This window comes from Polypterus senegalus, chromosome 14, assembly GCF_016835505.1.
Source record: "Polypterus senegalus isolate Bchr_013 chromosome 14, ASM1683550v1, whole genome shotgun sequence".
Classification (NCBI taxonomy): Eukaryota; Metazoa; Chordata; class Cladistia; order Polypteriformes; family Polypteridae; genus Polypterus; species Polypterus senegalus.
In genome coordinates, this window is record NC_053167.1 from 130,127,757 (window position 1) to 130,142,858 (window position 15,102).

At 39.7% G+C, this 15,102-nt stretch overlaps 1 protein-coding gene across 3 annotated transcripts in view; it reads right to left on the reverse strand.

The window, feature by feature from the left end:
* The window catches only part of LOC120515052 (ubiquitin-conjugating enzyme E2 U-like), a 161,646-nt gene that overhangs the window by 33,031 nt on the left and 113,513 nt on the right, over positions 1–15,102 (reverse strand). For all 3 annotated transcript variants that reach the window (XM_039735760.1, XM_039735757.1, XM_039735758.1), the window contains exon 8: positions 2,007–2,095. In XM_039735760.1, coding sequence (XP_039591694.1) covers positions 2,007–2,095 — 89 coding nt within the window. The remainder of the gene's footprint in view (positions 1–2,006; positions 2,096–15,102) is intronic.

Sequence of the window (15,102 nt, forward strand, 5' to 3'; positions counted from 1 at the left end):
TGTTCAAATGGCTAATTCCTGTGCAATACTGCACCATATCACAAAGCTAAAGTAGTCCCAAATTAGTTTCATAAACACTACAATGGCCTCAGTGTTCGTCAGTGGAGTCCCCAGTCACTGGATCTGAATCCAACTGAACACCTTTGGGATGTGGGAGAAGGAGATTCACAGCATGAATGTGCAGCTTTCAAATATGCAGAAATTGTGTAATGCAGTCATGTCAACATGAACTAGAATCACAAAGAAATGTTTCCAACATCTTCTGGGATCCATGCCACGGAGAACTGAGGCTGTTTTGAGAGTAAAACGAGGCCCTGCTCAGTATTAGTATAGCGTCTCCAATAATTTGTGTATTGAGTGCATAATCTATTAAATGTCTCAGGGATATAAAGTTTAAGTTGACCTTAAATATATGCTATCGATTAAGATGGTATGTGCAAAATGATGAGTATTATTATTGCTTTTTTGATTTTATTATTTTGTTGACCTTATATGGAAATCTTTGGGCTATACAATAAGAGGATTTAGAGAACCCAGAGAAAACTCAACAGGATAATAACTTGAATGAAAGATAGAGAGATGTTAAAGGCACTATAGATAGATAGATAGATAGATAGATAGATAGATAGATAGATAGATAGATAGATAGATAGATAGATAGATAGATAGATAGAAAAGGCACTATATGATAGATAGATAGATAGATAGATAGATAGATAGATAGATAGATAGATAAGGCACTATGTGATTGATAGATAGATAGATAGATAGATAGATAGATAGATATTTTTTCATCCACTTCAATGCATTTATACGTATACAGTAACTGAGTAAATGGGCCGTACCTCCTTAGCTGTACTTCTTCATTTACAACATGTGGTATTGCGGGTCCGCAGCCTCAAAAGAATGGCCAGATTTTAAATAATCCATTTTGCCGTGTCAGGCGAAAGGAGCTGTGCTTAGCTGCAGTGGCCCCAATGTCTGCTACAGGATTTTAATCTCGTTTTAGCCTTATTTTAAATGTTTTGGATTTTAACTGATTTTATGGATTATTTATTTATCAGTAAAGGCGTACTGCACGATAACATGCAGTGAATACACTTGACTTGAGCATTCCTTGTTTTCCTCCTCTTTCTCTGTACATTTAATATCTGTTTGCTCATAGTTGATGTGCTTGTTGCTTCCTGAGCAGCTCTTGTTTTCACCACCCTAGCGGCCCACTGCTTCTCTTCTTTCGTCTGTATCTTTTCACGTTAAAACTGATTAAGTTAATTTTTGTGTTGCAATTACTTAGTATGTTTTCCCTAATTTTTCACTTAAGCTGGCACTTAAGTTATCAATCTGCCTCAAGAATGGTTAGCGAAGGTGATAGTGAATGAGAACGGCACCCATACACATGCGCTGCCGAGAGTTGATTCTATTCATCCATCCATTATCCAACCCGCTATATCCCAACTACAGGGTCACAGGGGTTTGATGGAGCCAATCTCAGCCAACACAGGGTGCAAGGCTGGAAACAAACCCCGGGCAGGGTGCCAGCCCCGCAGGAGTTGATTCTACAATAAAATATAATAAAAATAACAAGACTAATAAAAATCATCACCCTGACAGCGGATAGTAGACGTCACGTAGTATATGTGTACCAGATTTCAGGTCAATAGGTTAAATGGTTTGCGAGCTACAGGTGATTTAAAATCCTGGACAGACAAACAAACAGCCACAGTAGCGTATTATATAAGAAGATCAGAACATTTTTGAACACTGCACTGTGGACACTGGTTTTGATTTTTTTGAGGTTTTTGTAGTAGAAGCACTGTTGAACTTTACACCTTCCCCTTGCTTCGTCTAGTGTGCTCATTGTCCAGCTCATCCCAAAGGGGAGATGGGAGCATGGAGTGGGACCCGCATTGTCACACATGTGCATATTGGTGCAGCTGTATTCTCACTACTAATATAATATAAAAATGACTAAATAAATAAAACACATGCACATCTGTATTACTTACCTGGATTGCTTAGATCCTGTGTGGCCTTTGATGTTGCAATACCAGACCATGTCTTTATGTAGTCTGCAAAAGACACACTCTTCACACATCTGTTAAAGAAACAACACATAATTCAGATTAATTGAATGGAAACAGCTGTCAGGGAGGAATTAGACTGCAAAGTGGAATACGCATTCACAAGAAGCACATCACGTAACACCAGCACTTCTCTCAGGAGGCAGACATGAATGCCATTGTTCTTAGAAAGAGAGAGGTTTTGAATTATTAATCATGGCTTTAACTGAATAAAGATGAAGTCACGGATGGGTTCTCCACAAAAACCTCACAGACTTCACATTTAAGCTGTTTTAACTTTTGGAAAAATGGATGTTGACGGAAATAAGCCTATTCCTTGTGAAACATTTCAGACCACATTCATAACCATTTACCTTCTCAAATAAGAGATAATCAAATATCTTCATTGGATCCTTTGTGGTTCTGCGTTACTGTCAACATTGTAATTTGCTCCCATTCAGATTGGGGTGCTTGGATCTGACAGCCCTCCAATTTGTGTTATGGCAGTGTTTTACGAACCTCGTCTTAGAGGACCACTGTGCCTTCTGATTTTTGTTCCAACCAATGTATTAATCAAAGTTCAATTCCTGCCTGTAAATGGGCTCCACTTTATTTAAACATGATGTTTATTCTACTTTCTACATTTAATGATCTCATACAGAAGTTCCATATATCTGAGTTTGCATTCACCACGATTTTCTATTTTACGTTCTGGGATGGACTCTCTTTTTTAAGCTTATTGGCTAAGAGTTTACACTCATTTCTTTAACAATGTGACTTGTTAAAGCGGCACACAGATTTAAATTGATATGAATTTGCTGCTTCTCTTTAGGACACATTATGACCAATCTATTTACAAAGCAAACCGAGTAACTGTTAACTGTTTCAAGAGTTAGATAAATGTTATTGGTGATTTTACTGCAGTGGCAGGGCCAAGCCGCGGACCTAGGCCGCCAGTTGCAATGGTTTGAGTTGGCAGAATAATGTCAATGTGTCACCAGCATACTTGACCTGTTTAACTCACTTTATGTCATTTTTGAATGTTATTCATTTTTATTTTGTTTCCATTTTGTGTATATTGGTTTTTCATGGGAGCTGCTAATTTGTGTGCCTGGTTGCTAAGATGCTGCACGGTTGCTAGTCACGTGATACACACCCCTTGTGACATCACGATGACAATGACATATACAATGGCCTTTTGCAATAAACAGCATCCAAACATTAAGACAAATTCCAAAAAAACACCTCTCTATTATAAAAGAAAATCTTGAAACGAGTCTTTTGCCAAGAGATTTTCTCAAGTCCCACCCTCCTCTCAGCCACGCCCACGGTCCTCTCACTTCTCATTGGTGTGAATGCTTTTGTTAGACATAGTTTCTGCGCTCTCAGCTCTTATAAATTTTTACTTTTTCCTCACTTTAAGTTTCCCATACAACAAAACTTATTATGTCTAAATCTTATTGAAGAATTTCATCCCGAAGGGTTATCAACGGAAGAAATGAGTACATGGGCAATCCTAGCTGGGAAACAATGAAGTCAAACGAATTAACGTGAAAATTGTTGATTGGAGGGAGGCACGGTGGCGCAGTGGTAGTGCTGCTGCCTTGCAGTTAGGAGACCTGGGTTCGCTTCCCAGGTCCTCCCTGCGTGGAGTTTGCATGTTCTCCCCGTGTCTGCGTGGGTTTCCTCCGGGCGCTCCGGTTTCCTCCCACAGTCCAAAGACATGCAGGTTAGGTGGACTGGCGATTCTAAATTGTCCCTAGTTTGTGTGTGTCCTGCGGTGGGTTGGCACCCTGCCCAGGATTGGTTCCTGCCTTGTGCCCTATGTTGGCTGGGATTGGCTCCAGCAGACACCCGTGACCCTGTGTTCGGATTCAGCGGGTTGGAAAATGGATGGATGGATTGTTGATTGGTTACACGGCAAATTGGTTAAATGCGAATTAATAGACTCTGCTCAAACAGTTAGTGGTGATGGTGTGGAAGATGAAAACATCGACTTACAATATCCCGTAGAATATCTACTAGCGTTAACACCGTCTGGTTTTCCACCGGCCGAATTACTGCTGAAAGAAGTATGTATCGTAATGTTATTGTGTAATTTATGTCTGAGTGATGGGCTATGCAATACAACAAGACTAGTTGTACTGAAAATTAGTCAAACAATTCTGACATGTAAAATTTTAACAGGTGACAAGAAATGTAATGTAGTACCGCAGATAACTTTAGACACCAATGGAGATCTTGATATGCCATTTGTATTAAAATGTTTACAGTTTTCTGTTAGAATAGCATTTGCTATGACAATTAACAAATCACAGGGACAAACATTCGAAAAATTTGGTTTATTTATTAGAGAGAAAGAAAGAATATTCACTCACGGGCAGTTATTCGTTGCGTTGCCACAATAAAAGTCTAAACACAGAATCAAAATTCAATGTGATATTGATGAAAAGTTAATTCCAAATATTGTTTTACAGTGAAAGTGTAAGTTTAAAAAGCATTTGCGTGTTAATTTCAAAGCCAAACAGAATGAAAACGTATAACACAACGAATACTACTAACGCAACATGAAACATAATTTTCTTTCAATTTATTGCGTTTTACTACTTTGTATTATGGTTAATTACTCGCTGTAATGTAAAATAGTTACTTCTATTATGCATATGTAACAAATCTCATGAAAATAACAATCTTGTATATCCGCTTCCCCATACGTGAGCGGCAGAGCTGTAAAGTGGCTAGCGTGTAGCGGCCACCCAGGGGTTTGTGAGCAAAGTGAGCAGGGGGCAAAGCCCCCTAGTCTGAAATTTAAAAAAAAAAAACCTTTGACTTTAGAACCACTCTCTCAGAATTCTGTTTTTAATTTTAGACTTCAGTTTCTGGGTACCCTTTAAGTTTGTTGCAAGAACATTTTGGTTACTGATGTAACAAATCCCTGCCTACTGTATGTCTTGACCATTCTTTGACATTTTCCACTAATAAACATGTTAGTTGTCTCTGTCAAATTGAGCAACAAGGCACCTCTTAGGACCTTGCATTCATAATACAATATCAATATGCTAATGTCTGGAAAATGGCAACAAATCCAGGAGGGAAAAAATGAGCTAGAATCCCAAAATAGAAATTGCCAGAGAAGCTACGGCTTTACAATGATAGAGCAAGCAGATCGGTCTTAAATCAGATAACTGCCATGACATCACACACATACACAACCAAGATAACTGGTGATGCACAGCAACACAGCGGTCAAAATCCAGGGTGGTGAAACAATAGTATTATCATATAATAATATTTAAATTGCAAAAAATACGTATATCAAATGAAAAATAATAAAAAGCTGTGATTTGTTTTTATATCATGTGTCACACATCTGCGTTGGAGGACCTCCTCACAGGCTCTGTCAAGGTATGTAATAATCCAGCGGGGACAAGAGGAGGTGCTGTCGCTAACTAACACTGTCATCTCCTTCTTTCCCCACAGTGCCCAGAAGCCAACCAGTGAGGGCAACTGACCTCATCCCTTCCAGTTCAGGTGCCATAGAAACCCGGCATCATTACTGGCACAGGCAACTCGCAGGGCGAGCTCAGCCCAAAACCTCATTTCTTTAATTGAAACCCACATAACGGTAAGAAATTTACGCTGAAGAGCATTACCTTTTATTTTGTTTTTTGTGTCTTTGGACAATGAATGGGACGACCCGGTTGGCATCTCTGTTGTGATTCAGGGATTTACTGTGGCCAGTCTCAGTTGCAGGCGTCTCTGAAAGTTTGGCTTCATTTTTTACAGGTCACCTGACCTCGATTGAAAGTAGCAGCAGGCTGTGCCTATGCTGTTACAAACAATGCTCCCTTCTGGCCCTTAGTATTAAATTGGGGTATAGTGGCCGCTTTAAGTGGTGGTCCCCTAATCCCTGTATTGTTCGTCTTGTGTTCAAGGTTTTGGAACCAGCAGGTTTCAATTTTGGATCTTTTATACACTTGGACTTGTTATTTTCTATAAAACTTATATTATTCTATTATCATTCTGTCAATGCCATTTTATAATTATGCAAAGTGGATATTCACTGCCATTTTGTGACTTTCTCTACATTGCTGTCTCTTAATGCAATGCTTATTACTTTCTCACTACTCTGCCTATAAAAGATGTGAATGCACAGTTCCAGACATCTGTGTTGTAAATCTCATTCTCAAGTCTCTCAACCTTCTTGTAAGTGTTAGTGGAAGATAAAACAACAACAACAACAACATTTACTTCTAGAGCACATTTTGATACAAATGGTGTAAGTCAAAGTGCTTTACAAGATGGAGAAAGGAAAGGTTATAAAAATAAAAGTAACATTAGGCAACAATACGTAACACAGAATAAAGTAAGGTCAGATGGCCAGGAGGACAGAAAAAACGAACAAAAAAGACTCCAAAGGGCTCGGGGAAAAAAAAAAATCTGCAGGGGACCCAAGGCCAAGAGACCACCCAGCCCCCACTGGGCATTCTACCTAACATAAATGATCTAAATCGGTCCTTATGGTTTTCAGGCTTCACATGAAAGAATTTGATGATGATGGTCATGTGGACATCTGGAGTCCTGCCTTCAGTTCGTCAGTGTAGGGACTGCATGGTGCCCTGATCAGGTGGTGGTGGCACAGATCGCCACCACAGAAAAAACGGAAAAAAGAACAGCAGAGAAAAGTAGGGTGTCACACACGTGCGCATGGGAAACAGCTGAAGGGCCCAAACAAAAGTAATTCTACGCCAGGCCAGGGGTCGGCGGAGTGTATTGACTGTCTCTCTCAGTCCCTTGCAGACCTTTCCGATGTCTTTCCGGCCCCAATGATGACGTCACTTCCGGGCACGAGGACGCCACTCCCAGTTCCTGCACCGATGACGTCATTTCCCTTCCAGGCTGTTAAAACTGCCATCTTGCCTCAATACAGGCAGTTCTGTTTTGGACTCTGATCTAGGCATATCATGCTACAATAAAAACAACTTTTTGCAGCAAAGAAAATAATATACGGGCGGCTGCCCCAACTCTTTATGATGTCTCCGACTCATTCTTGTGACAAGGGATTAGTATGGATTGCGGAGCCTTGGTAAAAATGATAATTCAATGCATATGTGGTTATCAGGGGTATGCTAAAATGTAGCTATGAGGAAGCCATGTTAAAGTAATGAGTTTTTAAGCAGTTTTTAAAAATGTTCCACCATATTAGCCTGGCAAATTTCTGTCGGTCAGCTATTCCAGATTATAGGTGCTTAACAGCAGAATGCCACCTCACCACTTCTTTCAAGTTTAGCTCTTGGAATTCTAAGTAGACACTTATTTGAAGGTTCAAGGTTACTCCGATGAAGATTTTAATATTAAGACACTTTTGTCAAAAATGTATTCTGACTTCAAGCATTGGTTAGTATTCCCAGCTTGTTCTTGTGGGACTTTGTTGCTCTCACGTTATTTTGAGCATTGCCTAATTCTCAATTACATTTTGCCAAATCCTCAATATTTTCATTTCATTTCGCAACCTATTATTTGATCTCACTAAGATCATAAGAATCCTAGATTTGTGATAATTTGAATTGGTTACTCAAGTTTGCTTTACTGATATTTTGATCAGGGTCTTGCTAATTTTCTAGATCTTTTGCCTTTGAAATTTGGAAATCTCTTTTGATTTTTAGAGTTTTAATTCTTGACTTCCTGGTTATGGCCCTCTGCCTTAGCTTTTGACTTTGAATTTTGCTTCATCAATTTTGTCAGATGTCTCTTCCTCAGGTCTTATTTTTAACACTTTTAACATCTAGTGGACTGGTAACTTAACAGTGTTTTACATCAGCAAGAGGTGTGTGTTACGTTGGTTTTCAATTACAAATTGGCCCTGGGTGAGTGTGTGCTGCGCTTGAGTGGACCCTTTCATGTCCAGGGCCTTTTCCTCCCTTGTGTCCAAACCTCTGTCCTCCCACAATTGTGAACTGGATTTAGTGTTCATGAGATGGCCATATTAAACTTCAGAAGTAGTTCTCCAATAAGCATCTCAGAGACTGTTAAAATAGTCTACAATAGTACTACCACGCCATTGTTTTTCCTTGTGCCTTTCCCCCTACTGTACATTCTAAGTTGTAACCTTAGATCTTCTAATGATGGTCTGCTTATAATTCCAAGAGCCAAGTTTAAACAAAGTGGTGAGACAGCCCTTTGCTGTTATGCACCAAAAATCTGGAATACTTTACCAACAGACATTCGCCAGGCTAATACTGTGGAATATTTAAAAAAACTGCTGAAAAAGCACTTTTTTGTAGCTACATTTTAGTTGTACTCTCTATAAATTATATAGGCCTAGAAATGCCGTACTGTTCAGGGGGATTTCCAGTCTTCACCAATCTCTACTTTCTTTTCTGGTTTTTGTGCCACCACCACCTGATCAAAGTCCAGTACAGCCACCTGTAATGCTGAAATGATGGCCGGTGCCCCAGCTGTCCACTGAGACCAACCTCATCGAATCCTCTCAGACGACGCCTGGAAACAATGAGGAATGATTTCAAAACATTTACCGTATATACCCACGTTTAAGTTCTCCAGCAGATAAGTCGGGACTTGATTTTATCATATAATTTCTGGTATTTTATAATGTCGGTCGTATAAGTTGAATGAGAAAAACTCCCGCTATTGGTCCAGAAGATCACGATATGCTAACGCCCACCTGAGAGAGTAACCACGGAGCACACGGCCTTTACTTTCTATGTGGTGTGGCAATCCACTGTATCAGCGTGTGCTCCTAACCTCTCTGTCTCTCTATTGTGCCTACATGACCACACGGTAATACCCGAACTATTCTGAAGCGACGTTTGCACTGTTTTGTGCTTTTTGTATCAAACACCCTCATACACCTTTATTGTAAGAGCATCCCTTATCTACGATGGAGCATTCAATCAGAAGAAAATATGAAGCTGGTTTCAAATTAAAAGTCGTTAAGTGGCGAAAGAAATTGGTAACTGCACTGCTATAACAAAATTCCATGTGTCTGAGAAACTGATGAGAGATTGGAGGAGGAAAGAAGATGTAAAAAAAAAAAATTTAAGTGTTGTATTTTTGAACGGGCGTATAAGTTGCGGTCTGATTTTGTGATCGATTTTTTCAGGTTTCAAGACCTGATTTATTCACGATTATATACGGTATGTTAGGTAGAAATGTCCAAAGGGGTCTAGATAGTCTTTTGGTCTTGAAACCCCTGCAGATTTTTTGTTTTTTTTTCTTCAGCTGAACTGGAGATTTTTTTGTTTTGTTTTTTTTATTCTGTTCCTCTTTGCCATCTGAGTTTATCACTGGACTCGTCTTTAGAGATTTACTTTATGGTATTCTATATAAGGATGCTACCCTTTTACTAATTATACATCTATGTTTTATAAAATCGTATGGATTTATTTATTTACCTTTTTTTGTTACTTAATCATTAATATTTTAAAGCTAATCTTATTTGTTTTTTTCTTTTCTTGTAACTTTCCTTTTAACATCTTGTAAAGTTCTTTGAGCTACATCCTTTGTATGAAAGTGAGCTAAAGAAGTAAATGTTGTTGTTGTTTACTTGCAAGTCCCAGTGATAATCAGATCATTAGCTGCTCCTGGTTTAATGTACTGTACGTTGATAGACGTGTCTCTCAGCACAACCCCACACTCCTAAAGCATAATGCAACTTTTAAGAAATGAAAGGCCAATAATAATAAACCTCACTGAAATCTCAACAACTGTTATGTCTGCACAATAATGTCTTGAGCAATTGTTCAACATGTTGTACCATCTGAAGTAAAATCACAGCTAACGTCTCTAAAGAGTTTACAAAATCATTGTGACACTGTCATACTGTTTCAAGATAGCAAATGAGAGAATTTTAAAGCAGATTTTGCACATGTTCTAGATAATTTCAATGGAAAAAAAAATGTATCCTTTACGTCAAGGTCATCTGTGTTTCATCTCCGGACCAGTTACAATGAATGCCATAATACAATGGTGGTCTTGTTGAAACATCAGGGACCTGAGGGATTAGATTTGTGCCCCTCCTCCCCTGAATCCTGTTCTGTATTCCTTTTAATTTTTTTTTTCTTTTTATCTTTTTGCGCAGCAGTAGATACTTTTATTTATAGGAGTTTCTGTGTTTCTTCAAAAAAGGGTTTGTTTTCTTGTTTGACAGCTCATTTCCAAAATAAGCACAGGATTTATTTGAAAACAAAAAAAAAAAAAAGACTGTGTGTAGGATAAGCCTGCTTGCGTTCCAAAAATTAGTTTAATTTATACTGGGATTAACCGAGTTCTTGTGATTGCCCTTGATAAAATGATCTACAGAAAGAAGGCATCTGCAAGTCATTTGGCAGTGAATTTCAAAATCTGTCCATTCTGAACTATGCAATGTAAAGTCAAATATGATAGAGCTACACTGGTGTAAGGACACCTCCATAGCTCCTCTGCTGTGTGTGGTAAGCAGTAAACCAAGGGCAAGGTAAATGGTTGTCCTCTGCAGGAACAGACTTACCACATAATTTAACATGTGGGCTTTTACCTGCTCTTCCTCGCACACTCCTAGTCTTCCACACTGGGGATTCCAAGCTGCTGGTGTTCTTCTAATCTGAAGATGGGAGCTAAAGCAGGGTGCTTGGCCATGTCGTGGTTCCTATCTTGTGTGCTTGAATGCTGAAGTAACAGCTCCTATTTTGAATGAAGTTTTGAGGCTGTTCCTGCCTTCTCTATACAGTAATAAGTACCTGTAGGAGCAGGTTGAGGAGACCCTGGAAAGGTGATGATATAGTCTAGAGAGGAGATGAATGAAGGTCAGTAGGACCACCAAGACAGAATGCATTTGTGTATATGTGGGGGATATCATTGGAATGGTGAGGGTGCAGGAAGTAGAGTTGGCGAAGGTGGACGAGTTTAAATACTTGAGATGAAAAGTACAGAGTAACGGGGATTGTGGAAGAGAAGTGAAAAGAGAGTGCAGGCAGGGTGGAATGGGTGAAGTAGAGTGCCAGGAGTGATTTGTGACAGACGGGTATCAGCAAGAGTGAAAGGGAAGGTCTACAGTATGGTACTGAGACCAGTTATGTTATATGGGTTGGAGATGGTGGCACTGACCAGAAAGCAGGAGACAGAGCTGGAGATGGCAGAGTTAAAGATGCTAAGATTTACATTGGGTGTGACGAAGATGGACAGGATTAGAAATGAGGACATTAGAGGGTCAGCTCAGGTGGGATGGTTGAGAGACAAAGTCAGAGAGGTGAGATTGCGCTGGTTTGGACATGTGCAGAGGAGAGATGTTGAGTATAATGGGAGAAGAATGCTAAGGATAGAGCTGCCAGGAAAGAGAAAAAGAGGAAGGCCTAAGAGAAGGTTTATGGATGTGGTGAGAGAAGACATGCAGGTAATGGGAGTGACAGAGCAAGATGACGAGGACAGGAAGAGATGGAAACAGATGATCTGCTGTGGGGACCCCTAATGGGAGCAGTTGGAAGAAGATTTTCCTTAGAAACCTGGACTCACCATACTGTCACTTGTGCAACTCTGTGACCCAAGCTTCACAGTACCTGTTGTGGAATTAGTCCGGCCACAGACAGACACTGAGACACACAAGTCCCAAAAACACATGGTTTTATTCTTTTTCTTGCCTTTTTACACAGCACCATACACAGTGCACAGATCCCCCACAATAACTTAACTCAATCCTTCTCCCCTCTATTCTTTTCTTCTCTCATTCTGCCACCTCCACTCCTCTGCCCTCTGCCTCCTAACTCCGGCTGTTTGAATGAAGTGAGGCATCCCCTTTTATGTTGCACCTGGAGGTGCTCCAGGTGCACCCTGACGATTTTCCTGCAGCACTTCCTGGTATGGCAAAAGTGCTGTATGGGCACCCAGAAGAACTCCAGGTGTGCCCAGATTCTCTTCCGGCAGCACTTCCTGGTATGGTGCAAGTGCTGCAGTCCAGGGTTTAATAAATGCCCAGGTGCCCCCTTTGGGGTGGCCAAAGGGTCCCTCAGGGTTGAGCTTCCAAGCTCTGTTACCATGGCCCTGGCGCCAACCAGAGTGGCTGCCCTCTCGTGTCCCGGGGGAGATATTCTTTCCATCCCGGTCCTTCCCTTCTCCAGGTGTCCCAACCTGGTAAGGGTCCTAGCCGTCTGACACACTGTATAAAAAAAATTACTTAATAAACTGCAAACAATATTTTATTTGAAAATGAGATGCTAGATGAAACTTTTTTTTTTTAATAGACTAGGGGGCTCTGTCCCTTGCTCGCTTCATTCGCCAAGCCCCTGGGCTCGTGGCTGAGCTGCTCAAAGGGTGTCAGGACGCTCCTCCATTAGAGAAAGCAATTGAATTTAAAGAGTTAGAGAAGAGTATGCAGGGTGCGAGAGGAAGACGGTTTGGTCCTTAGTTATTATAGATAGAAAATCAGCTACTTGAGTACAGTATTTCACTCCAACTGTCTATTTTAAATACAAATGAATAATAAAATGTAGTAAAAAATAAAAGTAAAAAAGTAGATGTAAAAAAGTAAAATGTAATAAAAAGTAAATAAAAAATTAAATAACATTAATGCCTCTTCAAAAACAATATTATGGATTACTTTATTCTATCTTACATTCTATAAACGTTGCCTTTTCGCATTTCTGTTCGCATATTGTTCATTATATTTTTCTCTTTCTCATTTATTGGATAATTCTGTTTGTTCTTGATTTTTATTATATGCAGCTCTTTTTCGTACATTTTCTTTTTCTGGCGTTCATTATCAGCTCTTGCCACTGTTTTTCTATTGTAACCAAAAATTCAACATTCTTGGGTAGATAATTTGCTTTTCTGCCTTGCCATTCTAAGCGACTGCATTGAAGGGCAAATTAGCAGCACTGAGAGTGTCATGGGGTGGTATGGAGAGAGGATGTGCGCAGTAGGAGTAATGACTGGGCGAGCGGTGTGGAGGGGAGTGGTCAAGGCTGAATAACGCGGACACGACGGAAGACTATTTTAATATAATAGAAAGACAAACAGGTATAAAAACAGAATGACAGTAAGACACTAGATGAAACTTTTTTTTCAGCATAGCACAAACTGGCACTTTCGTTCATGGCAAAGAAAACTTTGAGAAGCGCTACGAAACTCAAACAGTACAGTACAGTATCAGCATGTGACACAACTACCCACGCAGGCGCTCAGTGGAGCACTGACCCTGAATTCGGCTATACCTGTATGATGTCAAGCCCACACTTGCGCCGAGCCTCACTGAGACTGCCCGAGACCAGAAATTTTAAAACAGACTGTCACTGACTTTTGGTCTAACAAGAAGAGACAGACGATTGCAAGGTTCTCAAGACCAGGTGAAAGCATAGGTGTGACATTAAGTATTATTTTGCATCGCATTATTATCTTCAGTGCCCAATTTTGATCTAAAAACGTTTGGCATACTGAAATTTACATTCCGTTAAAACAAAATCTTTTAAACATGATGTTATACAAATGTTTGTCTGGGTCAACAAAAAGTATTTGTTATTCTGAAAATTTTGTTAATTCAGTATTCATTATAACTGGATTTGACCTCTATAAGGATATTTGGTTAACTGAAGAATCTAAACTAGGCCAATGCGGATGTGTGTATGAGCATGAGGGTAGGTTTGGCTCTCTGTCCAGACTCAATTCCTGCCAAGAACTCAACACTGCTACAAGGGAGTCTTTCTCTGAATTGCCCTTCCCAATATTTCTTCCATTTTGTTCCCCTATAATACTTTTTTGGGAGTTTTTTCTTGTCTTCTTAGAGAGTCAAAGCTGGCAGGGCTGTCAAAAATCAGGGCCTGTTGAAGCCCATTGAGGAACTCCTAGTGTGATTTTGAGCTAAACAAGAAATAAATTGTTGTTGTTGAAATAGGAACCAGCGTCTTGTAATCCTATGTCAGATTCTGCAGGTTTAAAATGTGATATGATGCAAGGATGCAAGCGTATTCCACCATGTAGGGTGGAGTGCAGAGAACTGCAGCCTCTCCAGGCAGAAGTGGTAATCAATTCTGGGTAAGTGGCTAATTCACCTAGCATGTATGTCTTTGTTATGAAGAATGAAACTGGAGAAGACTCATGAAGACACATTGAGAACATGTGAGCTTCACAGTGACAATGGCTGAGCTTAATGAGTCGCCGATGTTCTGAGATAATGACACTGACCCACTACGCTGCCCATGCAATAAAACAGATTTTATTTTATGTAAGTGTTATAAGGTTACATTTCTGTTGCTGTTTTATATTTGTAATTCTGTGCAAGGACATTGGACCTGTTGTCAGTGAAGGGTCCTATACTAAGAATTTCTCTGTACACCTATCAATAACAATACTACTACTAACACTGCTAGACAGACAGACAGATTGATAGATAGATGTGAAAGGCACTATATAACAGACAGATAGATAGAAAGAAAGGCACTGTATAACAGATAAACAGATATACAGATAGATAGAAAGGCACTATATGATAGATAGATAGATAGATAGATAGATAGATAGATAGATAGATAGATAGATAGATAGATAGATAGATAGATAGATAGATAGATAGATAGATGTGAAAGGCACTATACAATAGATAGATAGATAGATAGACACACACGCTATGGTCTGAACACATACCAGAATGACTAAAATGAAGACAATTTTATAAGATAGAAAACTTCAGACTTGGCAATCCCAGTCCCAGTGAGGCATTATACAGTTGTATTGCTGTTGGTATAAAGCGTTTATTGACACACTTTTGCGGAATAATTTGTTGGCTGAAAGTCTTCAGTGTTAGTGTGTCAGAGATGGGACACATAGCATTGTTCATAATGGCATTCCATTTTCCAGTTTCCCACCTTTGCTATGACTTCCAGAAGGTCCAGAGTGTGTCCTATAACTGAGCTTGCGCTTTTAGTTAGCAGGTTAATTCAGTGGGCCTCTCTTAATGTGATGTTACCAGCCCAGCACACCACAGATAGATAGATAGATAGATTTATTTGTCCCAAGGGGGAAATGTGGCTTTTTACAGAAGATATTAAAATAAATA